Below are 27,925 nucleotides of genomic sequence, written 5' to 3'. Positions count from 1 at the left end.
AACAGAAAAAGAGGAAGACTGATTCCTGCCAGCCAGGCTTTGAACACACTCTATAGAGCCATTTTTTCAATCCTGTTAATGTAACATCCCTTTTCTGACTATCACATCTGGCTGCTGTACAAACCTATTTTGTTATAAAGGTTTGCTTTCTTGATTCTTCATCATCCTGATATATTCACTTTGTTCATTCTTTAACCACCTATGTGACCCAAAGCTCATCATTTGAATACAGACATCTCATAATCTATCTGTGTTAGACCATGAAGAGTGTGAAAACAGATGTCGTCTTTCTTAGCTTTCTAAGCTCTTGTAGAGTCTGGCTTGGTGATAGCATAGAGTCATACTGTCATTTAGATTGGAAAAGACCTTCAGGATCATTAAGTCCAAAGACATAGTGGATAGCTATGGCAAATAGCAGGGATGTTTTAATGTTGTTAGATCGTTGCCATTAAAACTCAGAGGAAAAAAAACATTTGCTGTAATGCAAGGAACATGGAGGACATTAACTTTTGTTGATGTGGCAAATAACTTATGTCTGGAAGCATGCATACATTTAAGAATAATGTTTTTGCATTGCAAAGCAAAAAAAAACAACAAAAAACAAAAAACAAACACCAACCAACCAAACAGAAAAAACCAATACAATTGATTTATGGTCTTGCTTCTTCACATTCTCCTCTAGACTGGAGGACCTGCGAGTGAAGCTAGAGAATGAAGGACTTGTCAATATCTCGTATGTGGTTGTCAACCATCAAGGAGCTTATTCCCAGAAGAAATTTCACCTACTGAAAGAAAGTGTTTCAGAGTATATTACCGTCTACCAACAAGATGAACATCAAGCTGATGTGTGGACCACCTTAAATGGAAACAAAGATGATTTTCTCATCTATGACAGGTCTGTGTTTAAAAGAAAAAACAGGAAAATATTTGCACATATTTAGATTAATGCTTTGTAAATCTCTATATTAATTCATTAAAATATTCTCCTAACAAAAACGTTATAATCTAAGTTGCACTGAGTAAAGCACTTGAACTTTTGCTGGGAAAAGGAAGCTACGAAACAAAAGTCTGCTTTTGCCTAAGTGAGTTTGGGATAAGTACATTCTTCTTCATAATTACTCTTCTTCATAATTGATTGCATAAAATTAATCACTATTAATTTTAGATTAATATAGTTGAGTGCAGAATTTGATGATTCTGATGTTAAGCTGTTTTTATGCTCTGACAACTTCATTACATCCATGTATTTGAAAGTAGAATCAAGCCAAAAAAGCTACTTGAGCTACCTGACTTCTCACAAAAACATTGTGACTGAAGTTGCTGAAGGCGTCACAGGGACATGTATCTTTTGGCAGAACTAGTAATAATTATTTACTTGAAGTCCTGATTTTCCAGTTTTGAAGTGATGGAAATTATTTGAAAAGTCCTGCAGTTAAGATGTCCATCTCAGTTACTATTATGCTAGTGTAAAGAACATTCTCAGTTCATACTGAAGCATAATGAAGTTTGTTAGAGAAGTAGAAAGTTATTTCACCTTTTTTTTGGTCCTTCTTGTTCTTGGTTAACATGATGAAATTAGGCATGAAATGCAAATTAGGGAGCAAATAAGCCCCAGTATGGAAGGTTGATGTTATATGACAGACAAACAGAACGTCGTCCATGGAGGGTCCCCAAAGCTGATACCTGGCCAACGTTTAAAGGTTGAACAATTCTGTGCTGTCAACACATAGGATACACCTACACTGGCACTTTTAATTGATTTGGCAATAGTTTGGCTGTGGTCCATTTTGGTTCTAGGAATTTTTGTCCTGCCAATCTGTCGTCCTAGATGTGTACTGCAAACATGTAGGGAGCTAAGGCTGGAGGAACTGCTGTTGACATTGCAGGTGGGGCACATAAGAAGGTGCCCTTGTGTACAGCTTGCACATTTATTCCAGCTGGTCAAGGACATACCAGAACATTACAGTACAGACATGGGGCAAACACGCACTGTAAAAATTCCCTCATGCACACAAGATCACTAATGGAGATAGACCACAATGCTCATTCCCATAAAAAACAAACAAACAAACAAAAAACATTAAGTTGCATTAGGGAAAGGTTCTGCACCCAGGGGGTGGTCGGGGACTGGGACAGGCTCCCCCGGACAGTGGTCAGAGCACTGAGCTGCTGGAGTTCAAGGAGTGTTTGGACAACGCTCTCAGACATTTGGTTTGTTTTTGGGTGGTCCTGTATGGAGCCAGGAGTGGGACTTGATGAGATGTGTGGGTCCCTTCCAACTCTGATATTCTGTGGTTCTTTGTACACAATAACCATGTGGTGATCTGTACCAGTATGCAAACAGCCCTCCTCGTTAGTAAAACAGATCTTGCTAACCTTTGTAACCTTTGGTAACCTGGGTGCAGCTGAAGCCGAGTTTTCTGCCCGTGGAGTTGTTATGTCAGTCAGAAATCAGGCTTCACACTACATCTGATGCAGCTGAGCAGACAGGTATTTGTAAGGCAGATGCTGGTTTTTACTGTAAGTTTCTTGGAGAAAATTGCTCTCTGTTGGTCTGTACATTGTGGGTGGACTGACATGAGTAAAATAAGGTATGTTAAGAAAAAATATTTAATTTTATTTGTGTATGTTTCTGCATACGTAACTGTGAAGTTCTTTCTCTTCTTAGATGCGGCCGTCTAGTGTACCACCTGGGTCTTCCCTATTCCTTCCTGTCTTTCAACTACGTAGAAGAAGCTATTAAGATTGCATACTGTGAAAACAAGTGTGGAAACTGCTCTTACACGGTATTTTCTAGTTTAATTCTTCATATACTAAGAAAGGAAACTGGATTTGAGCAGTACTTATATTTTTTTTTCAGTGTGATTAATCCCAAAAGACAGCATTTTGAGTCTAGACATTTCATGGGTCTAACAGAGAACATTTACATATTTTTTGAAAATGAATTAGATGTAATTTAGAATAGACTGATTATTTAAATTCCTGCCCTTGACCTAAATGCAAATCATTTTCAGAAATCTAAATACAACTTTGTGTGGTAATCCTGTTTCTGGAGCTAGTGAGCATTTAGATACCATTTTTGGGGACAGGTAGGTAATTAAATAGTATTTTGGGGGGAAACATGGCAGCCAAATCTGAGCTGGTGTGAGTTACTATTCCTTTTAGTTTATATTTGAATGTATACAACATACAATAATATATTGTATAGAAGTAAATGTATACAGTTATTGTATACTGTGTACAGTATACAATAGTTAATTTTAAGAACTGGTAATACAATGTGACAATTATTACTATTATGAAAGAAAAAGGGTAGCTTTGTTTTACATATAACTAGGGATCAGAAATACTTCAAGGATTACCAAGAAACGTGCATACATAGTCATGAACGTTGGACAAGAATCATTGTTTTGGTTTCTATCATACAGCTTTTCAGCTGAATGTAGGCCTCAGGCAGGTTGGATGTGAGAATATTTTTATTAGCAATTATGTAAACCATATTTTCTAAAATTTAATGTTAAGAGGCCTGTCCAGCTTTCAGTGTTGTAAAACAAGGTTTCTTTTGATACATTCACATCTTTTTTTTCCCTTTTTCTTTTTTTTTTTTTTTTTTTTTTTTCAGCAAAGCAGCACTTTCAGAAACAAACACTTTTTTTTTTTTTTTTTTTTTTTTTTTTTTTTTTCCCCTCTTGGTTAGCCTTAGGAGGGACAATTCAAAGTTTTAAAATGCTAAACACCACATATGATGTTCAGAAGGCACACGGCACCTTTGTGCCTAGCTCACGTTCAGCCCCTAGTGCTTACACAAATAATCACAGCTGGAATCATGCAGTCTGATAAACACTACAATTTGGGAATTGAAATAGGACACAAAAAGTATGTGACAGAAAATCTTCCCTGCCCTATTACAGAGTTACAGCCAACCAGGCAGCAGTGACACATGAATGTGCTTTAATCTTCAGATGGAGAAACCATTCTGAACAACTTTGCCAGCTGCAATGTTCTTATTTAAAGAAAGCTTTCGTGTTCAGCAACTGGACATATATTGCTGACTGGTTTATCTATTTTTATGGAAACATCTTCCACAACCCCACTCTTAGTGGTATGAGATTGTTTTTCATAGCTGCTCCACTGGCATGCTTACCTGTGCCTGAGGTGTCCAACCACAGAAAAGTGGCGGTTAAGCTAGGGATCTGGGTGATACAGGGGATTTTTGTGCCTCCAACAAATCTTGGAGGCAGATGTTTCATTCCAGTTTTTCTTTTGTAATTGCATCACAGAGGGTGTGGTAGACTCTGTTCTTGAAGCCAACTTGTTTGGATTTCCCCTCCCCACCCACCTCCAGGGCAGAGAGGTTACAGAGAGAACTTTTTTGGATAGTCTTTGTATTTTCTTGATTTTGTTGGAAGCTGGAATGTTAAATGCATTGTTCTTTTCTGCAAGGAAATATAGACGGTAGCTCACCCCTTACATTACTCCGTGAGTTTTTCAAAACTACTTATAAACAGCAGTTTAAAATAGCTCATTGGTTGGGTTCTAAGTACTGCAAAAATACTTATATGATTAATATTTACAAGTAGTTTAATTAAATACAATGCTTTGTATAAACTTATGTTTTGCAGGAACCTGATATTGATGCAACATGCGAAAACATCACGAAAAAAGCAGATGAAAAGCTAGCAGAGGTAGAGCCAAGTGGTCAACACTCAAATCACAACCACCAACCACATAGGCACAGACACCACCACCACCACCACCGTCATTCCAAAAATCAGAACCATCAGGCTCCTTCTGAAACTCAAAGACGTCACCATCACAGCAGTCGGCGTCACAGAGTTTTTGACCATAACATACATGATCAGACAGGTAGCCATGAACAGGTAGAAATTGTTCCTCCAGGAGAAGGTGTGGAAATTCTTAGACAAGATACAAAACTATGAAAAAAAGGGAAAACCAGCTGTAAAAACCAGTTAACCTGAAATTGGCAGACAGCATCTTCAGACTCAACATCCAGTAGCTGATGTTGTCATTGTCGACACCTTTTGTTTGAAGAGCTAGGAAATGCTGTCACTTGACAGTGTCGCGGAGCACTTCCAAATTCTTGCAGGTGACACGGCCAGCTGTTAGCAGAGGACATCACTGAATCCTGACAGTGACGTCTGCTCACTGCTGCCTGAGAGTCACCAGCAGCAGGAGCAAGTGAAACTAGCGACACCTGACAGTGACAGGAAAGGGCAGGAAACTGAGCATGAAAAACAAACTAAGCACCTTAAAAATGCAAGGAAGTCCTATTGCCTAAATTTATTTAATTGCAGCAGAGGAAAAAAATAATAGATTAATAGAGAAGTATTTCCATTACTCCCAAATGAAAATTAGACCACGACAGGTGACAGGAGTGTAGAGTTAAGGTTTTGCAAAGAGCAGTGCTCTTGGAATTACATAATACCTGTCAAACTCCATCAACAAAAAATTCATTAATATAAAGGAATTTAATTAACCCAGAGTTTGTTTTTCAGTTGCATGTGGGAGGTGTCGGCATTCTTGATTAATTTGTCTTCCTTGTTTCTCTTCTAACATTCTGCTTGCATTTGTGAGGACAGGAACATAAACTATGACCTAGGGGTTCCTGTCTGATGTTTTGCAATCAAGAATAGAAGAAAAGCAAAACAGACACTTTAATCTTTTTTTTTTTTCCTTTTTTTTTTTTTTTTTAATTAAGATAGAATATACTCAAAAGCTTTTTCTGACCTGGGGATACAAATTATGTACAAGAAAAGCTTATTTCTAAACAGTGTGCCAAAATAACTTTTTATCTCAAGTGTAAGATACAAGCAACAATTGAATTATTTTAAAATCACAGTTGTATGCTTTACGTTTGTGGGTTAGGTGCAGTATCAGGATCCACTGATGCATTCTACTACAGTTTGTAAAATCCCACTGAATGATTAATAAGATCATGTCTGAAGTGAGAAGTGTTAACAATTCTTTGTGTGGAATCAACATTTTTAACAGAAAGGGACAGAACAAACTCACTCTTGGTTTAATGTTTATCTTTGTTTATGACAGTACTGAATTTGTTAAATCTGTATTGATTAGCAAGGTAATATACCACTGACATTTGTGTAATTTCTCTGTTTGTAGCTTAGCTTTCTCTAATTTTGATTAACCAAGTTGAATTACAGACACAGTTGTGTAAAGGATTCCTGGATGAAGTGAGTGTTCAAGAAAGGAAAGCTGCTTTGAAAGCATACACCATAACTAATGATGATTTAATAGGAAAACTCTTACTCCTACGAAACCTGAATCTTTTTATGGTGAATGCTAATTAGCAAGAAAGTAGTATGGATATAAACAGAATGCCTACTTTTGGAATATATGGAAAGAGAATTTTCAATAAAAAGTATTCAGTATTTCTTCCTGTGTTGTTTTTACTTTCACTTTACTTTTTTGGTTTGAAATACACTGTTTCTCATCATTTGTACTACTGAAGCGCCTCATGCTATTTACTCAAAACCGCCTCCGTTTGAAGTGCAAGTCCTGGCCTTTATTAAGACGTTGCTCTAAGTCTCTTATGGTGTTTCGGAGAATTTCAATTTCCTTGTTTTTCTCCTCCTGGAGATGCTGCAACTTCTGCAAAAATGCAAGAAAAGTCTTTGTTCATAAAAATCAGGTGGGATTATTACCTGCAATATGCTATTGCTAATGCAAAATATTAGAATATCTTTCTCAGTATTTCTTATCACAACATTACAAAGATGACTTCCCCAAAATCCTGTTTCTGTGACATCACAAAATTCCCAGCCTACAAAGACAATAATGCATATATAATTTGTATCAGTTATTGATGTCATTACTACCTTAAGTTCCAAAGTTAAAAATTCTGTACTAAAACCACTTCACGTGTAGGCTTTTGTTGTTGTTCATGTCAAAGGTATTAAGGTAAACTCTATCTATACCAACATCAGCGCAAAAGACATGAAATTAGTTGTCTAGAGGTGGGAGAGATGTGTTGGAGAGAGTGAAGATGGGCCCTGTAAGACATGGAACTCTTTTTTCCCAAATAAAGATTTATTGTGGAACAAACAGAACACAGTAACACCCCAGAGAACGGCTGTTTGAATATGCAGATTAGAGGCTATTAAAGCACATACCCTTCGATAGATACTTTGTGGCAAGACAGAAGCATCTGAAAATGATTTTGTTGTTTTATTCTGGACTCTTGCCAATTTAGCATTGAACTGAAAGAATCAGGAAATTAAAAACATTAACAACCCAGCAAGAGGGGAAAAAAAAGTATGTTAATACAAGGATATATATATATGTGTATATATATGCAGGAGAAAATGAACGGATGCTAAAAAATTCTGAAACCATCCCCCTTCCCTCATGTTCCAAGGATAACTCAGCCCAAACACTTTCACACCTTGATTTTTTTTTTTTTTTAAATGTGAAAGGTTTAAAGTATTTACATATTTTTTCTGCAGTGAGGACAGTGTCTTAAAACTTGAGCCATGAAATACATGTTGAATTCTATTACTCAAACCTCTGCAGGATTAGAAGTTTTAAAACTCTTGGACGTTTATTTAAAAAATAAAACTAAAATAATTAATAAAAAAAAATAATAAACCACCTTCCAAGCATTTAGAAATAAAAAAGATTAAGAATAAATATAAAGTATTAATTTTTATAGCTCAAAAAAGTAGCAAAATTTTCAAGTAATTTAAACCAAGAACACCTTGAACTTCACTCTCCATGTGTATCAGGCAGGACTAGATTTCAGAGCAGAAACTACTCAGATACCATTACAGAAGAGAACATGTGCCACTGATCTTTGTAAAGATGATCACAAGTTTCATAGGTTCCGTCATGTTAGTTTACGTACTAACTATGCGATTTTTCACTACACAGTCTTCTAAGTTTACCCAATGCATAATTGATCTTTAACTCAGAATAAAACATACCTCTATCTGCAGTTTAATTATTTCATTCTGCTTCTCTTCATCTTGGGTTTTCAGCTGCCTAGTTAGCTCTAGTATTTCCAGTTCTTTTTTCTCTATTTGTTCTCTAAACTCCACCTCTTGTGCTTCAGCTAATAACACAGTAACACCAAATATGATGACTAAATTATAGAATATGATTAGATGTAAAAAATAAAAAAAGTATTTCCCAAATATTAGAACTTCGTATTCCACAGGAAAACAATTTCAGTCAAACAAAATACACATCAAAGCTATGTGGAAACCATCCTGTTCCATGAAAGTGAGATGAAGTCCCCTTAAAGAAGCATTCTGTAGATCAAATTCCACAAAGACTTTACTTACCTTTTTTTAAGCTAAGTGGATAACCAAAAAATCCTATTTTTCAAGGCTATGTCAGTAATGAAAAGAATATTAATACTGCAATCAGGTGTTTCTTTTTGCAGAATTATTTATCTGCAAAAAAAGGTATGATGTCATGCTCTTATTGAGCTGGAACACCCCCTCACAGCAGTCTAGCTCACACTTCAGTAATATTCCACATAGCACTTATCCAAAATTTCATTCCTTCAGATGTTCAGTCAAAGTTCACAGTGTCTGTTCTACCTTTTTTGGAATTTCTGTTCATCTTACATTGCTGTAGTGTTACCCTACTGCCATTCTCTAAGGGAGACCTTGTACCCTGATTACCTTAAAGGAGGTTGTAACAAGGTGGGGATCAGGCTCTTTTCCCAGGCACAAAGTGCTAAGATGAGGCAAAATGGTCTGAAGTTGCACCAGGGGAGGTTTAGGTTGTGTATTAGGGGAAATTTCTGAAAGGGTTGTGTAGCACTGGAACAGGCTGCCCAGGGAAATGGTTGAGTAATCACCCCTGGAGGTCTTCAAGAAATGTGTAGAGGTAGAACTTAGTAGCATGGTTTAGTGGTGGACTTGCCAGTACCAGAATAAAGGTCGGACTAGGTGATTTTAGAGGTCTTTTCCAGACTGAATGATTCTATGATTCTATGATTCTGTTCTCTTGAGCCAAGATCAAATTCAGTTCAACACTATCCTTTTCTAGCTTTCAGGTGTCATTGTTTTGTCAGTATGACATCTGTACTCTAAATAGAAACTGTTTTCTAGTGTTTTCCATGAAGAAGTTGAATTCTTGCATTTGTGCTAGAAGGAGTATAGCTCTTTATGGTTCTTAAAGGTTACAACATGGTTTACCCAACTATCTAGCATTTAGTCTTGAGAGAACTTACATTTTTTTCTTATGTTGCAGTTCAACTGTGTTATTTCTAATTTGTGGGCTTCTTCTCTGTTTTGAATTTCTATCATAAGTTTCTCAATCTGATCTTTATATTCCTGTGAATGTAAAAAGCTTCATAAAAATCTTCAGGTTTCTGTGCTTGCTTAGAAAGCCTTCTGCAAAGCACAACATTCACATCAAAATGCACAGTACTCTATAATTCAGTACTTGTTTTATGTTGCACCCGTTCAATTCTAAAATTCCAGTTACTTCTTAAAGAAACTGGTGGAAGTCTACAGATGAAAGATGCAGCAATTTTCATTTTAATACAGCTACCAGTTAAAATAAAATTATAAATTTCACTTATGAGGAGAAAAGGCAAATGTAGAGGTGGTATTCCTTTCCCCAGTCTAGGGTATGAGGTGGTGCTGCAGTTAGTTAAGTGACTATATTTTTTACCTTACTGGATTTTTGAATGTAGGACTATATAACAGAAATGGTATTTAAAGTATGCAAGGTTGTTAATATTGCTTATTCCAAGGATCTCAGGGTTGTAGGACTTTACACTGGTAGCAGTGGAAACATCAGTGGTATGAGTGGTTGTGATGTTGGTAGCACTGATATTCAAGTGAACAGTTTGAGCACACCTGTTTTAAGTTTGCTCTAATGAGAAATACTCTGTAACTGGAAAGGAATTGATAGTATTTGTAGAGGTGCTTACTCCAAAGCTCTTGTCAGAGCCTTCAGCATGGTAGGTAGACACTGACCAAAGCAATTCTTTAAGTCACTTACAAAGGCAGTTAATATTTGGTGGTAATAGCATATACAGGGTGGTCGAGTAAGTGCCTTCAGAACATCACTAGATGTGCATTTATACATAAAAGACATGTATAATCATAGTTTGCATGTGTCTTTTTGAAAGCATTATTTATTCTCAAATTGTCACGATAACAGGTCTATTGGTGTAAAAGTTTAATATACATTTATGACTAGTGTAAACACACGCAAAGAAAACTGGCAATAAGATCATTAATCCTATAAGGGAAGAGATACGCAATCATAGCACAGAGATAGCACACAGCATGTGGCTAGCCCTGCTTATGTTACCTCCTTTCTAAACCAGAGAGGGAAAGATAACAGTACAGAGGTGGTAACTTGTATTTATTATGAGGGATTTATTCTTTTTACAGCATTTACTCCCAAAAAAACAGAGAAAGAGAGATTACTATTCCTCTGACTGAATTCCTCTGATCATTTGTAACAAACCTGTTCACAAGCCTTTAATTTCTCTTCCAAAATGTGAATGTTTTCCTTCAGTCTATCATTTTCATCTAAACAATAAATAAATAAATAAGAATAATATACTAAAAGGTACATTTTAACAGTTATTAGCATGAAAGCAGAATAAATAAATTAATTGCATTTTTTTTTTTAGTTGCCTGAACTTTACAAAAATTTACATATTCTAGACTTGATAATTTTAATTTACAGAGCTACATAATCTCAGCCTCCACTTTTTTTTTTTTTTTTTGGAATAAGAAAATTCATAATTTATTCATAATATTTGTTGGGTATTTGAACAGTAATTTCTCTTCTGATTACCAATGCAGTCAAGAAAACCTACATGTATATGCAAAGTTAACTGGCTCACAAAACAAATTATTATAAGGTCCACAGCACTTTCAAGTTAGGAGATGTAACTTTTTAAGGACTTGTTTCTCAAAGCCACAACTCAGTTAATGTGTGTAAGCTCTTATAAAGACTGTCTGCAATGACAATAATTATGTACACTGGAAAGCAGCATCTCAAAAATAGAATTCAGAAAAAGCAGTTACTGCTTTCTTGATTAGTACAATCCATTTTGAGTATTAAAAACAGCCATATACTTCTAGATCTTAGAAGTTTACTAATACTTATGCTAAATTTCCTTGAACACACAATGGGTATAAAATAGAGTATAGGCTGTAGAATTAAACTGTGATATAAAGATACTTTAATATATGATGTGTATAAAAATATAACAAATATTTCTCTATTTACCTTTAAAACAACAGTGAGTAATTGTTGAGTATTTCTGGATAACAGCCAGATTTTAATGACATTAAGCTGAGGATTAAGACTGGTTTTACAAAGCACATTGGTAGAAAAAACAAAAAACACATAAATGCTTAAAGGAACTATAGTTTAGTGATCAAATAATACTTTCTCAAATTTTCTAAAATTTTCTGTGCTGTGCTGAAAAAAAAACGTAAATCCTAATAAAATTAATAAAATTAATTAAAGATCTCACTGAAACAGAACTTCTTTTATGTGTGGATTCTAAGTAGAATAATAGCAGTAGACATGTATTAAGCACATAGACTGCCAAAATCTGCACAGGATTGATTTTAGATACACTTTGTTTCATCCCTGAAATGAAACAAAGCCAGTGAATTTCTCTCTCTGAAAAAGAGAGAAGATGCCTCTGAATTTCTCTCTCTGAAAAAAAAAACACCATGTGAATATAAAGAAAAACTGTAAAAGTCTACTTATTTTAATATACTGCACAGAATATATAAGAACATTTTTGCTTTTACCTTTCACGTTACAGTGGTTTTCAAGAGTTTGTGTTAGACCCTTGATCACATTTTGTAGGGTAGTACATTCTAGAAGAAATGAGAAATCCAGTAGTTTTAAATAACTTCCTCACCACTTTAATTTTGGAATTCATTATAGCAATTGTAAAAGAATAATAAACACCAGGTTTAGGTAACATTTTAAAAACACTATAAAAATGTAAGAGAAAAACATACATTTTTAGTAACAGACTTTTAAGCATAAATCCTTCTGTTTGGTCTTCCGAGAATATTCAATTCACTTTTTTTTTTTTTTTTTTTTTTTTTGAATAGTAGGAAAAATATACTGCTTTACCCGCTGTAATGATGATTTAAACTCTTCTTAAAGAATCAGTTTCGTCTTTCTCTTTGTGAGTTAACCTTGTTTAATTCACACGACTTTTAAGAAGGACATTTTTGCACAAGTAACTTACAGGATGTAATATTTCAAAGCTTACTTGCACTATATAAATCAGCTTGGAAATCCATAGCCTTCCGTTAACAGACCACAAGAATTCAGAAAAAGTAAAGAAGCTATACACAGATTGGGCATTTAAAATAATAATTTAAATGCAAATTACTTCATAGTTGAGATTTTGCTTATTTAGCAATCTCGTCATCCCATGTATCTGCTGTCGTAGGTGAACTTCAGCCAAAACAATGGTATGCTAAAGGAAAGCCTGTTGAGCATTTTGTAGGCAGCTACTTAAACAGCAAACATTGGGCATGTATAGGAATTACTGTACATTTGGGGGAAAAAATACAGTGATCACAGTGTATAGGATAGGGGTTTGAAAAATTATAATAAGCCAGTTATTATTGGATAGATGTGTGAATTTCCAAATACTGTATCAAGCACTCTGATAATCTCCATTAAATTCCACAATCTATGAAGGGGGAAAGAGAACACTGGAGAACTCTGATACACAACATTATCTGCAAATAAATGTTTTAATAAAGGAAGTTTAAAAGCAAAATAAATTGCTTTTCTACATTAAATTAGTTTTGTCTGCTGCAATGTTTTAGTTCTTAAATGTTGCTGAAGATACAGTTCCAGGGTGTCTAATGTTTAATTGCTTAACAGTTAATGACATTTATTAAACATTTTCCTATCTTAATATGGCAAGGAAGACACCATTTAGCTTATAGAAGCTGGCTAAACAGTAATTTTAAGGCTGTTAATTATGTTTTACATACAATGAGCATTACAAATTGATAAAAAGTACATAAAGGTATGAAAACTAACAGCAAGCTTACAAAAATTGAGTTGCATACTTAACAGCAGTAAAAATGAACATGAAAAAATCCATTGTGGGCTCTGAGAGATCGTGCTTTCCTAAAATGTCCTTTGTAATTATTTTTCATGCATTTGTCCTCCTATCACATGAATGGTCATTATTGCTAAAATATATATTTTTCAGAACAGGAACATTTAACTGTCAATGGAGGAGACCTAGCCTTTATCAAACATTTTTCTGACCTCCACTCTGAAAATGTGGCCATTTCAAATTCAGTCAAGCTGTTGACTTCAGAAAATCTCTTTGTATGTGCTCCCTATGAGACCATTTACAACTTGGTACTGTATTTTCAAGACTCAAATCGACACCCCCAAAAGTGAACAAGATGTCTCCTATTATACCTCCTAAGAGGTAACTGCTGCTCTGTAATAAAAGCTGATGTCAGCCTCTCCGTTCTGTAACCATGTTGTTTCCTTCTGTTGGTAATTAAAGATGCTTTACTGTAATGAAGAAGGCAGAGACTGGGTAAGACATTGTGAAAGAAACAGATGCAGATGGGAGGACACAGCAGAGCTAGACGTGCCTTGGAAGATAGATAACAGAACTGTGAGTCAAGAAGCAACTAATGGTGAAGAGGATTGGCAGCTGCCAAGAGAAGAAGGGCAGTAGTGGTAAGATGACAAACACACAATGAAGCACGCAGTAAAGTGAGGTGGATAAACAGGAAACTCAGCACAGGATAAAGGCCGGACAAACGAAATCAGACTTAAAGGATAATGTGAGTCCAACCACTCACATCAACCTTTCTTAGTTCTATCATATCTGAACCATGAATGCTCGTAATCATAATTGGTCTTGAATGCATGCGTAGGCATACAGTTGCTTCCCAGAATGAGGAGGTGGAGAGAACAGGGAGTGATATAGTGATCTGGGGATAAAACACTACCATCATCTTTTTAGCTATAGAAAATCAAAATCTTATCATGAATGAGACAGGATGCTGTAGGAAAAGGAAGGACCATATGCACTACCTGTAACATAACATTAATTTTCATCAAATACTATTTTTATCTCTTCTGTTCCTCGTCACCTTATCAGTAAAACGCCAAAACTTTCAAAGACTGGGAACACAAAAACTGAGGTTGCTTAGTCTTGAAACTTTGCTTCCTGTTTTCAGAGTACCACTGCATTGCTGAAGTTGCTTTTAATTCCCGCAGCTGATAATGTGTGCTAAGTAACAGTTCCTTGTCTCACCAAGCCAAAGGTCTGTTGACAATTGTACATCCTATAATTAAAGAATATGTCACAAATAAAGATGATGAATTATGATTCCAGCTCCAAGATTCAGTTTTCCACTCAGACCTTTTGACCTTTTAACCTACTCCCCCATCGCGTGCTTTTCACTCAGCCGAGTGACAGCCGCCGACATTCTCCTGTTCAATTCCTCCAGCAAAGCGGTAGAGGGAGCAGGAGCAGCACAGAAACATTGCCTGCTCTCAGTTCCTGCGCTAGGTAACACACCGTACCAACAGCATTTGCAGAAAAATCCTATTCAAAATCTGAAGCTCTAGGTCGTCGTGCCCATTTGTACCGACACACTCTATCACAAATTTTCTCCCCTTTGAAAATGCAGGAGATAAACTCAAATGCTTGTAATTCTTACACAAATTGTAAACATCTATGCATTTGAGTAAGCAAGGGTACAGCAGGTAGTCTTACAATGAAGCACAGGCATTCAGGTGCAAGCCACTCTTTTGTCTAGTCCCAAGAATATTTCCTTATCTTTATTATTTTAAAAAGATAAATATTGACAAATTCCTTCTGTCATTATAGTTGTGACTGGACAGAATTAGTGGGCACCTGGTTTTGCTTGCCTGCATTAAGGAAGGAAAAACAAAATTTGGCTAAATGGTTGCAGCTTTGTTGATCACTGGTATTAGCATCTGTTATGGATTCTGCGTGGCTCCTTCGCTGTAAAGAACACTCCCTACATTCAGAAAGACTAAAGACCAAAGATTAAAGAAACCTAACAGACCTTTTTCCAAGTTTAATTTATAATTCATTGCACTGTCTTCCATCTGAACTTAGAGCTGAATAGAATATTTGCTTTTTTTCTTATAGAGCAAATGCATCAATGACTTTTTTTTTTCCCTTTAACACCTTCAAAACACTAGTCAACGAATATTTAATCCCAAAGATGCTAAGAAAATATGTCATCCTTGTTACTTGGAAGCAATATCTACAGCTACCGAGCAAGTCCTGCAAGAAATATTTGAAAAAAGTGAAGTAATTAGTGGCCAAACTAAACAAAAACAAACCCAAAACACTGTTTTAGTCAAAATAGAACCACCTTAAGTTTTCTGTGGAAACAATGTGATTGCTTTCTTTTAAAAACTATGATATATTTTTGTTCAGAACTGTAGTCTGCACCACAGGACTCCATTTAGTCAGCACTGAAAACACTTTGGAGGAGAAAACAAAAATGTCTTAAGTGTATTTGCAAGGATTTACACTACACAAAAACTGTGGTCCTGAATCTCACTTATGCTGAATCTAGCAAAGAGCACATTAAGACAAAGCAAAGCCTATTTATTATCTTTCAGACAATGTATATACTTGCCAAGTTGCTCATCTTTTTGTACCTTATATTTCGTTAGTGTCCCCCTTGCCTTCAGTAGCACTCGTCTCCCCCTTGAGTTTTATACATTTTCTTTCTTCCTTTGCATATCCCACTCTTCTTGTACCTTAAGGATTTCCAAAGAGACTTCTGGTAATCAAGTATTTCATGGAGCCCTCAGGTTCTCACTGATACTTGTTGGAGATTTCTTGGGGCATGAAATGTGATTCTCATTTCTGTTTCTCATACTAACAAAGGGTTCTTCAGCGAGAATAAAATTCCACTTCCTGCACCCCACCAGCACTGGCAGCCACAACTCCTTGAGGGTAGGCAGAACAAGAGCCTTTCCTTCCATGCTGCTCTTGCTCTCTGCTCCTTTGCTGAAAGCAGCATGTTTATTTGGAATCATATGTGAACCATTCACCAGCATGTGGTCTCTCATGTTTTTCCTTAGCTGTTCTGCGAATTGTTTTGTGGTCTACTGTTAAGCCTTATAGTCTAAGGCTGAGTTGTTTATCTGTCCTACAAGTCCATTTGCTCTTGCGTTAAATTTGTAGTAAGATGAACGTAAGAATGTTATTCAACTTGAGAATGTACATGCATTAAGAATGCATGTTGACGTTGTTCATTAAAAAATTGATGCAGCTGTCCAGACCCAGATATTTCAGCTTTTGGACCAAACTCTTCCACAGATACTCTTGGGAGATGTGGCTAAGCTGGGTTCTGGGAAGTGGCTTAGGACATGAGGCTAGAAGAAATCCTTTTTTCCATGCCACAGCTGGCCCTATCATTATATAAAAGCCATTCTCACAGCCAGGCTTTGTTAGGATAGCTCTTGCCAGAGTAAGAATGGAAGTATCAGTGCTGCTTTTGGTCTCATGCATCTTCTTCAGTGCTGCACAGGACTCCTTTATATCTCCATGAATAATAACAAATGGTTTTTAATGCCACAGTGCTTTGACTTTCAAAAAGGTTCTGCAAAGAATCAAACTATTTGACACAGCACTTTCAGTGTTCTGATTCTGATTATACAGTATGATACTAATTTAATCATAAATCTGTCTTCTGAAGGTTGAATGTTGCAGGTGAATTTGATAAAGGTACAAAGTTTATTACTATCAAATTTAAAAGAAAAAAAAAAGCAAAATGCCTTGGAAATATTTTATAATTATTCTAATTTTTAATTACTAAAAAAGCTGTAATGACCTTTTGAAATACTTTCAACGTTACAATCAGTGCTGATCTCCATTAGCACGGCAGCTGTTGTTTGTCTGTGAAACTGTTTCCTGACAACCTTTAACGAATGCAGTTCAAAAATGTTACTTATATAAATTCTTCAAGTATTGTGGTGTGCTAGAGTTCTATTGAAATACCTTATTAACCTAACAAATCGGCTATATTAATTACATTAATTTCTAAATATATTTTTGCCCTTGGCATCTTTCATGTATCTTATCACCAGGTAACTTTCAGAAATACTTTTGGATGTCCCAGTTTGTTCCAAGTTCCCCCTTTTGATTTTTCCTTTACTGCTGCTAGTAGTTTTGTAATCTTTTACTTTTAGACAAGAATTTTCGGCTTCCAGAAATTCTGTTCCTTCAGAATTCAGTATCCTTACCAATTTGTACAACTACTACAACATGAGTATCATTGAGATGTGTTGTTGTTGCCTTTTTTTCCCTCTTCCATCTGCCGCTAAACAGCTCGAGGTCACACTCCTCAGTTTTTTTGGGGCATAACTATCTCCTCAAATCATTTAACACAGTGAAATATATCAGTGATGTGAGGCACCACTATTTAAGAAGCTCAAATCTCTCTTCTGAATTCCACCTGTTTTCAGTCCACTCTGCTTACAGTGTCCTTGCTGCAGTCTTCACAGCTGCTCTGACTTTATGCATTGTCTCTTGTGCATTCTCTGCTATCTTTCATACCACAGGTTTATGGAAAGACTAAATTCTTTTTATCAACGCTTTCCTTCCCCTCTTTAAAATCTCTTTTGTGTAAAAACTCAGCTCTTTGTTTTCATCAGTAATGAAGCTTCTCGGTCTGTTTCTGAATGATTATCCTTCATTGTCTTTTGTGATTAACAGAAAAACAAATCAGTCTAGTGAGTCAGACCAAAGTTCCACTATCCCCTTTTTTAGTACCCAGTAGAAGACACTTCAGGTAAGAATAAAAAGCTGGACAGACACTACCGAAATGTATCCTCTCATCTTCCAAGAAACATAAATAGGGAAGACCAGAGTGAGAGGTACTGTCTTTGTGTTAAATACTTTTGGAGTCTTGGGGAGGTTCTTGCTGGTTGAAAGCTAGCTAATGTTATACCCATCTACAAGAAGTGCATGAGAGAAGACCCAGGAAATTATACAGGTCAGACCTGTTAGTCTAACCTCAGTGCCTGGAAAAGGTACGGAGAAAATTATCTTGGATGCCGCTGAAAGGCATTTAAAGAACTAGGCTATTATCAGACATAGTGAACAGGGGCTCATGGGGAGAAAGTCCTGCCTTAGTAATGATGAACTGAGTGATGAACTGGCTGAAGGGCAGAGCTCAATGGGTAGCAGTGAATGTGACTATATCTGTCTGGCTTCTGGTCACTGGTGGTGACTGGGCTCAACTCTAGGCCAGTTCTGTTCAACATGTTTATCAATACTCTGGATGCAGGAGTGGAACACATCTTCAGCAAGTTCACAGACAATGCTAATGTGGGAGGTGATTTGGGTTCTCCAGAGAGACGAGACTTTGCAGAGGGATCTAGACACGTCAGAGCACAGGGAAATCATCAACGTCATGAAATTCAGTGAGTGAAAATGCTGAATGCTTCACCTGTGATGGAGCAATGCTGGACACAGGCACAGCCAGGGAGACCAGTGGCTGGGGAGCAGATCAGCAGAACAGGATCTGGAGGTGCTGCTCGGCAGCAGGCTCAACATAAACCAGCATCATGCCCTGGCAGCTAACCTGCTTGTTGGGGTGCATTAAACACAGCATAACCAGGCAGTCAAAAGAGGTGATTCTCCTGCTATATTTAGTGCTGGTGCAACTTCACCTTGAATATGGGGTGCAGTTCTAGTCTCTACAATATACAAATGATGTTAAGGTCCTTGAAAAGCATCCAGAGGAGGGCAACAAAGCTGCTAACAGGGCTGAGGAGAGGCTGAGGACACTTGGGTTGTCTAGTTTAGTGAAAAGGAGACTCAGAGGTGACCTTGTTGCTTTCAACAGAGGAGATGAAAAGTGAGTGTTGGTCTCTTCTCTGATTATAGGATGAGTGGGAATGGCATGAAGCTGCACCAGGGAGGTTCAGACTGGACATGAGAAAAAAATACTTTACCCTGAGGGTGGTCAGGCACTGAACAGCTTTCCTAGAGAGGTGGTTGGTGCCCTACACCTGTCAGTGTTCAACTGACATTTCAATAATACCCTCACCAATATGTTTTAACTTCAATTAGCCCTGAAGTGGTTAGACAGTTTGATCTTTGACGGTCCCTTCCAACTGAACTATTCTATTCTGTTCTATTATATTCTAATAAACATGATAAAGTTTTTTTACATTATTTTTTGTAATCTTTTTGGACTAACATATGCTTCTGATATCCACAAGCTTCTATGGGAATTCAACAACATAATTTTGTAATGTGTGGATTTTTTGTAATTCTGTTTGCTTTAAATCAATCAACCAGTTTGATTTCCATCAAGTTCTTATCACAATCATTACCTAGTCTTTTTCTCTATGTCATAATTTTACAGCTATCATTCATACAAGATGTATTTTTTTTTTCACTTCAGGGTGGAAAGATATCAATGAACTTGTGTTTTTCTTCAGATGTTCCCTAAGTGTGGCCATGCCTGTGTCGGCCCCAAGAACATCCTTCCCCAACTCTCTCCTTGGTGTTTGGTTGGGCTCAGGGCCAGCTCACTGACCCTGATAAAAGCTGTTTCAAGAAAGTTAGAAGATAACTTGGAAATAGCCACCCCTCCTTCACTTGGAGCTGCTTTTAAGCTATGGCTCTTGCCCTTTGTTAAACTTGAGCTAAGTCACAGCTGTGTTGCAGATGTGCCTGTGCCTGTACAACATACCCCATTGATCTCTGCGCTGGGTGCAGTCTGCTTTGATTTCAGACCTGCCTCATCACCATGAATCCACTGGGGATGATAAGAACATATCTGGCCCCTTTTATGGGTTTTGGATCTGATCCTGACTTGCCCTCTTACCTTGACCTTGGACCTGTACAATCACTATGTACTTTTTTCGGTACTGTGGAATTTTGTCTGACCTTGGCAGCCAGCATCATGCCAGCTGGCCTGCCCTGCATGGGTATGATGGGACTGGGTCCCTGCTGTTGAGGATCCTGTCTCTGTGAGTCTTGATACATGATTGGTTCCCAGCTCCCTGTCCCTTGCTCCTCCCTGACAATAAAAAACCTTTCTGACTTCTCTGTTATTTTTTCTAGTTCTGGTATGTCCATTTTAACATGTGGGGATGTGAACATTGTATGAAAATCACGGACTTTAAAGGGACAATGTTACTTCCATAATCATGCCTACCACTACTTTTGCTTATGTGACTACGGATATTTTCAGAGAACTGTCCACAAGTACACCAAGATCTTTTTCCCGAGAAGCAGCCAACTGCTGTTTATATATGAAGCCTCCCATATGCACTGCTACTGATTTTCACCTCCTCATTTTATCACCTTGTCATTCTTTATCACGAGAGTCTCACTGTAAATGAACAGATTAGTATCACCGTCAAACTTCACTTACTCACTCAAAAGTTTTTCCAATTCATTTGTGAATATGCTGAATTACTTGTGTCCCAGCAAAAGTCTGAGTGAACCTACTGGCAACCTCACTTCAGTGCTCAACTAAGTTTACTTCTACCCTGTTTCCTAAGTTTTATCAAGTTAATCTGTCAGATACCAAAGCTCTACAAAAAAATGCACCTTTCAGCAACTCTATGAACTACAGAAGAATAAGAAACCACAAAGCCTTCACAGCATAAAATCAATGCTGAATACTAAATATTATTTCTCTTTTTGTCAAATACCCATCTAAAAAGATATACTTCTAGAAAAGAAGTATTAAAAAAATCTTAATTTAATAGTTTTCACTTTAATTACTCCTTTATTTGACAGCTGTTTTATTGTGACATAGATGCTTAAAATTCCCACATGTAAAACAGTAAAAAGCCATTTCATTAATTAGCTTCCATGGAATAGTTTGAATCTTTTTAATATTGATATAAAATTTTATTATAATTCTTAACTTTTAGCACCATAATGATATCTGCTATATAAAGTAAAAGAAATACAACCAAATCTCTGATCACAATAAAGGTGAAACACAAGTGAAGCCTATAAAATGAACTTACAACAGCAGTATTGGCTTAATTGAACTCAAGCTTGAAGAATTACATGGTATTCTTAACACCTTGTAACTGAGTTGGAAATGCCATTGTGATAGAAACTTGACAGTGACATTATAAACTGAAAATGGGCTGTCACATTGTTTAATTCTGACCTCTTCAGAGATTAAATTTCACACAGATACAAAGTCTAATCACTTTGGTCAGATCTTCAGTCTTTGGGAAGTCAAATAAATGTCTGGGTAAAACAAACACTCATATACCACCAATGCTGAAGGTTCTTAAAACAGCCCAGAATTAATTTAAGTGAGCAATAGTCAAAGAGGAATACTAAACTTTAATAGCCATGTCAGCATGGTAGAAAATGTATTCCAGCCCCCAAACTGGGTTATCCTAAACAAACCAAATCACAGAAACAACTAAGAAAAATAATTCCTCGTGTTATCTCAGAGGCCCACCAGCCTGACATCCCATCTCTAATTACAAGCAAACTGACATTTCAGAAGACAGTGGAACAGGCTTTCAAGAACACATCTGGCTCATTTTTCAGTTGGCAAAACACTTCTGTCAACCAGGTGAAACACGACATTTGCCATATTGAAAACAATGGAACAGCTCAGACAGACACATGGTAATGTCAATGACGATCTTACTTTTCCCAAATGTTGACCCTATTGTTCTACACAGATATTCGAGCTGCTAAGTCACAGTTCTGACACTTTAAGTAGAACTGCTGGTGTTAGTTTGCTTAGAAATGCTGGCAATTGTAAACTGCAGCTGTTCATAAGAAGCTCTAAAGACCTGTATGGAAGAAAAAGGTAAGCATTTGGGATCAATAACATCATCAGGTGTCTCAAGCTCAGGTGACCCTTTTCCTCCTTCCCTGTTTCCTTGGAAAAAGAAGTAACACTATCAACAGAAAAAAATATCATAAAGTTTTTCTTTCATAGGTATTGCAGTTGCTTAAAAATCCAATAAAGTGGGTGGATACTAAAATCAAGCGGAAAACAGTTACTTTAATGCAGTTCTCAAAATATATTTGTGAATTAAATTTATCTGTTTTGAGAAAATGAGGTGGATTCCATTATGTGACACAAGATTAAGCATTACTATTTTTCACGCAGTATCTTAGATCCTTGCTACTATATTTTTGTATTTTATATACCTGAAAATAATGGAAATATTTATCAGAACTTCCTGAATACAAGCAAAAACGGACTTCTTAAAAAACAAAGAAACAAAAATCAACCAAAAAACTTACCTTCTTTTACTGACTCCTCCTTTGATTGGCTTAATGATAGCAACCTGTTAGATTTTTCCAGCTGAAGAACCAGTAGATTGTTTGCTTCATTAATTTCTGATATTTTCTGGAAAATTGGAAAAAGACTAATGTTACATTAATATCTTTTGATATAAGTTTTTGAGTTTTAAGTGTATATAAAAATTAACACTGACACAGTACTGCAGCCTGTGTTATTTGACTTTCTGGAAATTTCATCATGGAATGTAATGGCTTGGGTTGAACTGGGCCTTTAGAGATCAGCCAGTCCAACTCTCTTGCAATGGGCAGGGACATCTTTTACTAAATTAGGTTGCTTTGAGACTTTGACCACTTGCAATGATGGAGCATACACATCCTCTTTGGGCAACTTGTTCTGATGTCTTATGCTTCTCATTGTAAAAAAAATCTTCCTTAAATCCCACCTCAATTTACCCTCTTTCAGTTTAAAACTGTTGCCCCTTGTCTTGTCACTACAGGCTCAGGTACATGTAAAAAGTCTTTCTCCATCTTTCTGGTAAGCTTCCTTTATATACTGAAAGGCCACTGTAAGGTCTCCCTGGCACCTTCTCTTCTCCAGGCTGAAAAATCCCAACTCCCTCAGCCTGTCCTCAGTGGAGAGGTGCTGCAGCCTTCTGATTGTCCTTGTGGACCTCCTCTGGAATTGGTCCAACAGGTCCGTGTCCTTCTTGTGCTAGGAACCCCAGAGCTGAACACAAGACTCCAGATGGGGTCTCACGAGAGCAGAGCAGAGGGCGACAATCACCACTCTTGCCCTCCTGGTCATGCTGCTTTTGATGCAGCCCAGGATACAGCTGGCTTTCCGGGCTGCAAGTGTACATTGCTGGCTCAGTTTTTTATCCACCAGTATCCACAGTTCCTTCTTGATGGGACTGCTCACAATCAATTAATCACACAGTCACCCAGGTGCAGGACCTTGGTCCTGGCATTGTTGAACTTCATGGCATTCAAGTTTTAGACTTGAAAGACCATGCAGTTAATTCTGCTGAACTAAGAACACTACCTACTTCACTACTTAGAAGCTAGTTCTTTCTTCTGAATTCTGTAGTCTATATTCTACATTATTCATCAGTAAGTTTCTGTCTACTGTTTTGCATAAGAGACTGCTTATGCCTTCACTGAGCACCAGAGTAATGTGTGTGAATGGGAATTGGTATAATATATTTTTTCTATGAGAAAAATATTTCAGGTGCACAATCTATATTATCTCTAGTATGGACTTGCTGAACAGGATCAATTACTGGAGAGCTGGTCAATGTGGGTCTAACAAGAATTACAGTACCAATTTTTCTCAGTGGATCAATCTCCTAAGAACTGACAAATAGAGAGCTCAATGCATACGGAATACAAGAACAGATGCTCCTGTTATAGTAATGATATTTTTCTAGAAAAAAGGAACAATTTCTGAAAGGAAAGTCCAGCAAAGCTCTGTAATACTGGTATCACCAATAGATGTTTTTGTTACAAAAAGATATCCTGCATTTCTCCTGAGAAGCCAGAGTTGGCCTCAGCACCATTAGAAAAGGAGGCTTCTCAGATTTGGCAGACTTTGCAGAGAGATCTCTCAAACCAGAGAGCTGAGCAATGACCAGCTGCATGAATCTGAACGAGAGCAACTGCCGAATTCTGCACCTAGGATGGGGCCACCCTGGCTGTATGTACAGACTGGAGAAAAAGTTTGGAGAGCAGCCCACTGAAACAGATCTGCGGATTCTGGTTGAGGATGAGTTGGTTTGTTCCTCCTAGAGAAGAGGAGACTAAGGGGAGGCCTCATGGCGGCCTGCAGCTCCCTCATGAGGGGAGTGGAGGGGCAGGCGCTGAGCTCTGCTCTCTGGGGACAGCGACAGGACCCGAGGGAACAGCGTGGAGCTGGGACAGGGGAGGGTCAGGCTGGGGGTTAGGGAAAGGTTCTGCACCCAGAGGGTGGTCAGGCTCTAGGACAGGCTCCCCAGGGCAGTGGGCACAGCACCCACTGCCTGAGCTGGAGGTCAAGAAGCATCTGGATAATACTCTCAGACACATGGTCTGATTTCTAGTTTTTGCTGTGTGGAGCAAGAAGTGGGACTCCATGATTCTTGTGGGTCCCTTCCAACTCAGGATATTCTGTCATTCTATGATTCTATTAAATCACTCGTATCACTCTGGGATACTGTCCATCCAAACACCTTCCAAACAGAAGTATTGGTATTAAAAGGCATATTAGTTAGCTGAAACCACTTTAAGGAAACTTTCAAATGATAAGCTTATTGAAACATCACGAAATATTTGTAAATAGGGATTTCATTTTCTAAAATTATTTTTTAATTTCCTCACTTACCTTTTCTATCTCTGAGAAGTTGTCTAAAAGTTTATCAAGATTCACCACACTGATTTTCTTCATGGCTGTGATTCATTTATATCTGGAAGACTTCATCCAGTGATCAATGTACATATAAAAATAGATCTATGAATGTATATATTTCCTATTTACACTATATCAAATGATTTCATATGCACAAAGGTAAGGAGAAGAGAGAATACCTTTTTAAAATTAAAACAATTTTTCCATATTAATCAAAACTTCAACTAACCTGAGCTGAGGCATTTCTAAGAAATTAAATGAATATCAGAAAACCCAAGGCAAATCTATCAAATGTTAGATGACATCATAGAATTTGGATTTTTTTTTGTTGTGATTCAGAAATAAATCTGAATCTGCTCCAGAGACACGATGACACTGTTTTACCTAAAAATATCAGCAATCTGCACATAGGATGCTTTTAAAACATATGACCTACTTCTTTTTATATATACTGCTAAAACAGATTGGTTATCCTATTCTCGCTTTGAAGAGCAGGAAACTGAATCAATTGAAACAATTACTCATTCTCCACTATGCGTAATTTAGAGGCAACAAGGGAACAGATGAATTTCTGTTAATGTTGTTTAACTTAAAAAATGTTTCTTAAGTAAATGAGCTTTTATGAGGCTCACATTGATGCAAGATACAGACCTTTTAACTGTGTACATGCTCTAACTATTGAGGCTTCAAGTTACATACATCTTTTCTTCTAAAAAAATTGCATGAATACCAGTGATGAGACACTGCTGCAAATACACCTTACTGTATGAATAAAAATACAGTCTTTTGAGGCACATCCATGTAATCCCAGATTCTTAACACAATTCCTATTTTTGCTAGCAACTCTACTTACAGAATCTTCAGCATGCATTTGCAAGATGAATCTGAAAGAGAAAATATGAGCATTTCAAAAAATATTTAAAATATCTTTGAACATCAGGCTTCATCAGATAATGATTCCAATACCAGATACAGCATGTATTCTGGACAAAACAATAAATTTTGTGTGGAAGGATAAAAAATGTCTTTTTACAAATAGTAAAAAAATCAAATGAGGGAGCTGAACTAGAAGACAGAATGTGTGCATTACCCAGAAACTGAAGAGATTTCCAGACAGATGTACTTACAATGAAGTTATGCTGAAATATACATGTAAATGAACAAGTGCTGACCAAGAACCAAATGGAATTTTCTCATTCATTCAATATTTACAGTTCTTTATCTAAATGCAGCTTTAGCAAACAGTACAGTAAAGACATGAGCTTTGTATGTTTAATAATTTTGTCTTGTATCCACCATTTCCTTTACTTAGCATTAGAAGGACCAATGCTAATTTGTCAGGTGAAGATAATGAGCTTTTCAAAAAATCAATTTTTTTAAGAATATGCCTAATATTAAAGAACTAAGTTAAATAAGTAATTTTCTTCAAAGTTAGCAATCTTAATGACCTGTAGCTGTTATTATAATGCAATGAATTGTTAAAATGGAGCTTGAAATATTTATTTAAGATATTCAATTTTATAAAGCAATTAAGTATGTAAATAATTTACTAGTTGATAATCTAAATGTAGACTATGAAAACCCTGATCTTTTGAGTCCTTATCATGGACATATCTTAAATGATTTTCTGTTTCACTGTCCCATCTCATCATGCTCTATTTTGCCCTCTAAATTTTGACTGAGGATGGAAGCTCAGGCAGCTGCCACATTGCATGCTGTTTTGTTTGTGTGTTTCCCTATTCCATGGCATCATTTGTTTATGTAGAAGGCAGGATGTGCTCAGCACTCAGCAATGTTAGGCAACAGTGCCACTGGGAATACAACTCCTGCTGAACAAAAACAATAAATTAAAAATAATATGATGTATTATTAATGTTTTATTTTTCCAGCAGAAAAATTCATCACTTTTTGCGTAATTATTGCTACATATGTTATGTCCTCTAAAATAACTTTTGTGAATTCCCTATTTTTATTTTACTACATTGAGAACTAAAGCATTAACATGTATTTTCAGCAGTCATAAAAACGATGCCTATATTTAATCTCCACCCCCTCATCTCTCACTGTCGTTTTTTAAGTATTGCTTCTGACGGTTTTGGAGGTTTCATTTTTGTTTTGTGTAACAGTGAAACCTGTATTTATAACTGAAAATCCCCGAGAAACTTTGATTTTTTCACAGCACACCTCAGCTGAATGTGATAGTTACACAGTAGATTGCCTCACCATTTTCCTGACCTCCACCCACCCTTCTTTAGGGTAGGCACCTGACATTCCCATGCTTTATTACTCACTCTTTGGGGACCCTGTGGGGATGTACAACACAGTAGGCAGACCAAAGTGACTGGCACCCAGGTAGCCCCCAGAAGCAGGGCAAATCCCACCGTCCCAAATGATTTCACAGAGCCCTTACCACGAGGTGAACGTAAGGGCCCCTGTGCCCCACCGGCCCTGCCTGTCCCCCCCAGCAACCTCACAGCCTATGGGCAGCCTGTGCCCCGAGTCTGAGTAAGGTCCTTTGGGGGGGCTCAGGTCATAACCAAGAGACACCAGTAGCTTCTTCCAGCGTGCCCTGCCACCACACCTCACCCCATGTCCCCTCACGGCTGCCTGCAGCTTTTCCCTCAGCAGGCTGAGGTGAGGAGTATGGCGGCCTGTGGCCCTGCAGATGTGAGGCTGGCTCTGGGAGCAGGGCTGCTTCCACCCCCCTCAGCCGTGTGGTGGCTGGGGGAGCGGGGCAAGGGGGTGCCTTTGTCATGACAGCACCCCAGGGGCAGTGACTCTACCCCTCTGCTTCCCCCCCAAAATAAACATAACCCGAACACCTCAGCAGAGCACCTGTCAAGGCCCTGATTTTGCTGCCTGGGCAGTGCATGAGTTATCTCATCAAATGGCTCCTGACATCAACATTAACGTTAGGTGAGGGGGGATTCCACGTCTGAATATTCCTATGAACAGAGGTGAATAGACTTCGGATGGAAGCAGGTCTGTGAGTGACAGAGAGATCGATTGATTCCTGTTATCTCCAGTTTCCAAGTATTTACACTGTGCCTGTAGCTATGGTTACCAAGCAGTGATACTCTCCTTGCAGATCACTCCTTTTTCTGAGGTAAATGACCACAAAGGGCTTCTGAGTAAAGTTTCCATGATAGCCATGTTAGTGGAGAACCATGCCACAGGGCCCATGGAGGTCAAGCTGGAGCTCACTGCAGCAGTCAGGACATTATCTGCTCTGTAGGAATGCTGCTATTTGGGGCCATGGT

General features: G+C 37.4%; 2 protein-coding genes across 6 annotated transcripts in view; one reads left to right on the top strand and one right to left on the bottom strand.

The window, feature by feature from the left end:
- SELENOP (selenoprotein P) overlaps positions 1 to 6,410 on the top strand; it is a 9,900-nt gene extending 3,490 nt beyond the window's left edge. Inside the window, exons 3-5 of one of the 2 annotated variants that reach the window (XM_038170618.2) lie at positions 683 to 895; positions 2,669 to 2,786; positions 4,623 to 6,410. In XM_038170618.2, coding sequence (XP_038026546.2) covers positions 683 to 895; positions 2,669 to 2,786; positions 4,623 to 5,264 — 973 coding nt within the window. In that variant the 3' untranslated portion in view covers positions 5,265 to 6,410. The remainder of the gene's footprint in view (positions 1 to 682; positions 896 to 2,668; positions 2,787 to 4,622) is intronic. The other variant, XM_072030994.1, reaches the window with a different exon arrangement.
- CCDC152 (coiled-coil domain containing 152) lies at positions 5,682 to 27,925 on the bottom strand. 4 transcript variants are annotated; one of them, XM_072030998.1, is made up of 10 exons: positions 27,501 to 27,925; positions 25,519 to 25,549; positions 24,642 to 24,731; positions 22,286 to 22,391; positions 11,784 to 11,852; positions 10,474 to 10,538; positions 9,221 to 9,323; positions 7,962 to 8,089; positions 7,152 to 7,238; positions 5,682 to 6,630 (listed from the first exon to the last, which is right to left on the bottom strand). In XM_072030998.1, the coding sequence occupies exons 3-10, from the start codon at positions 24,702 to 24,704 to the stop codon at positions 6,508 to 6,510; spliced, it is 744 nt and encodes a 247-aa protein (XP_071887099.1). In that variant the 5' UTR covers positions 24,705 to 24,731; positions 25,519 to 25,549; positions 27,501 to 27,925; the 3' UTR covers positions 5,682 to 6,507. The 4 variants fall into 4 exon arrangements, with proteins under 4 accessions (XP_071887099.1, XP_071887098.1, XP_071887100.1 ...); XM_072030997.1 differs by lacking the exon at positions 27,501 to 27,925 and adding an exon at positions 27,252 to 27,402; XM_072030999.1 differs by lacking the exon at positions 27,501 to 27,925 and adding an exon at positions 27,247 to 27,392.

The sequence above is a fragment of the Anas platyrhynchos genome, chromosome Z, assembly GCF_047663525.1.
Source record: "Anas platyrhynchos isolate ZD024472 breed Pekin duck chromosome Z, IASCAAS_PekinDuck_T2T, whole genome shotgun sequence".
In the NCBI taxonomy this organism is placed as follows: domain Eukaryota; kingdom Metazoa; phylum Chordata; class Aves; order Anseriformes; family Anatidae; genus Anas; species Anas platyrhynchos.
The sequence above is the reverse complement of the archived record's forward strand: the minus strand, read 5'-3'. Positions and strand labels throughout refer to the sequence as shown.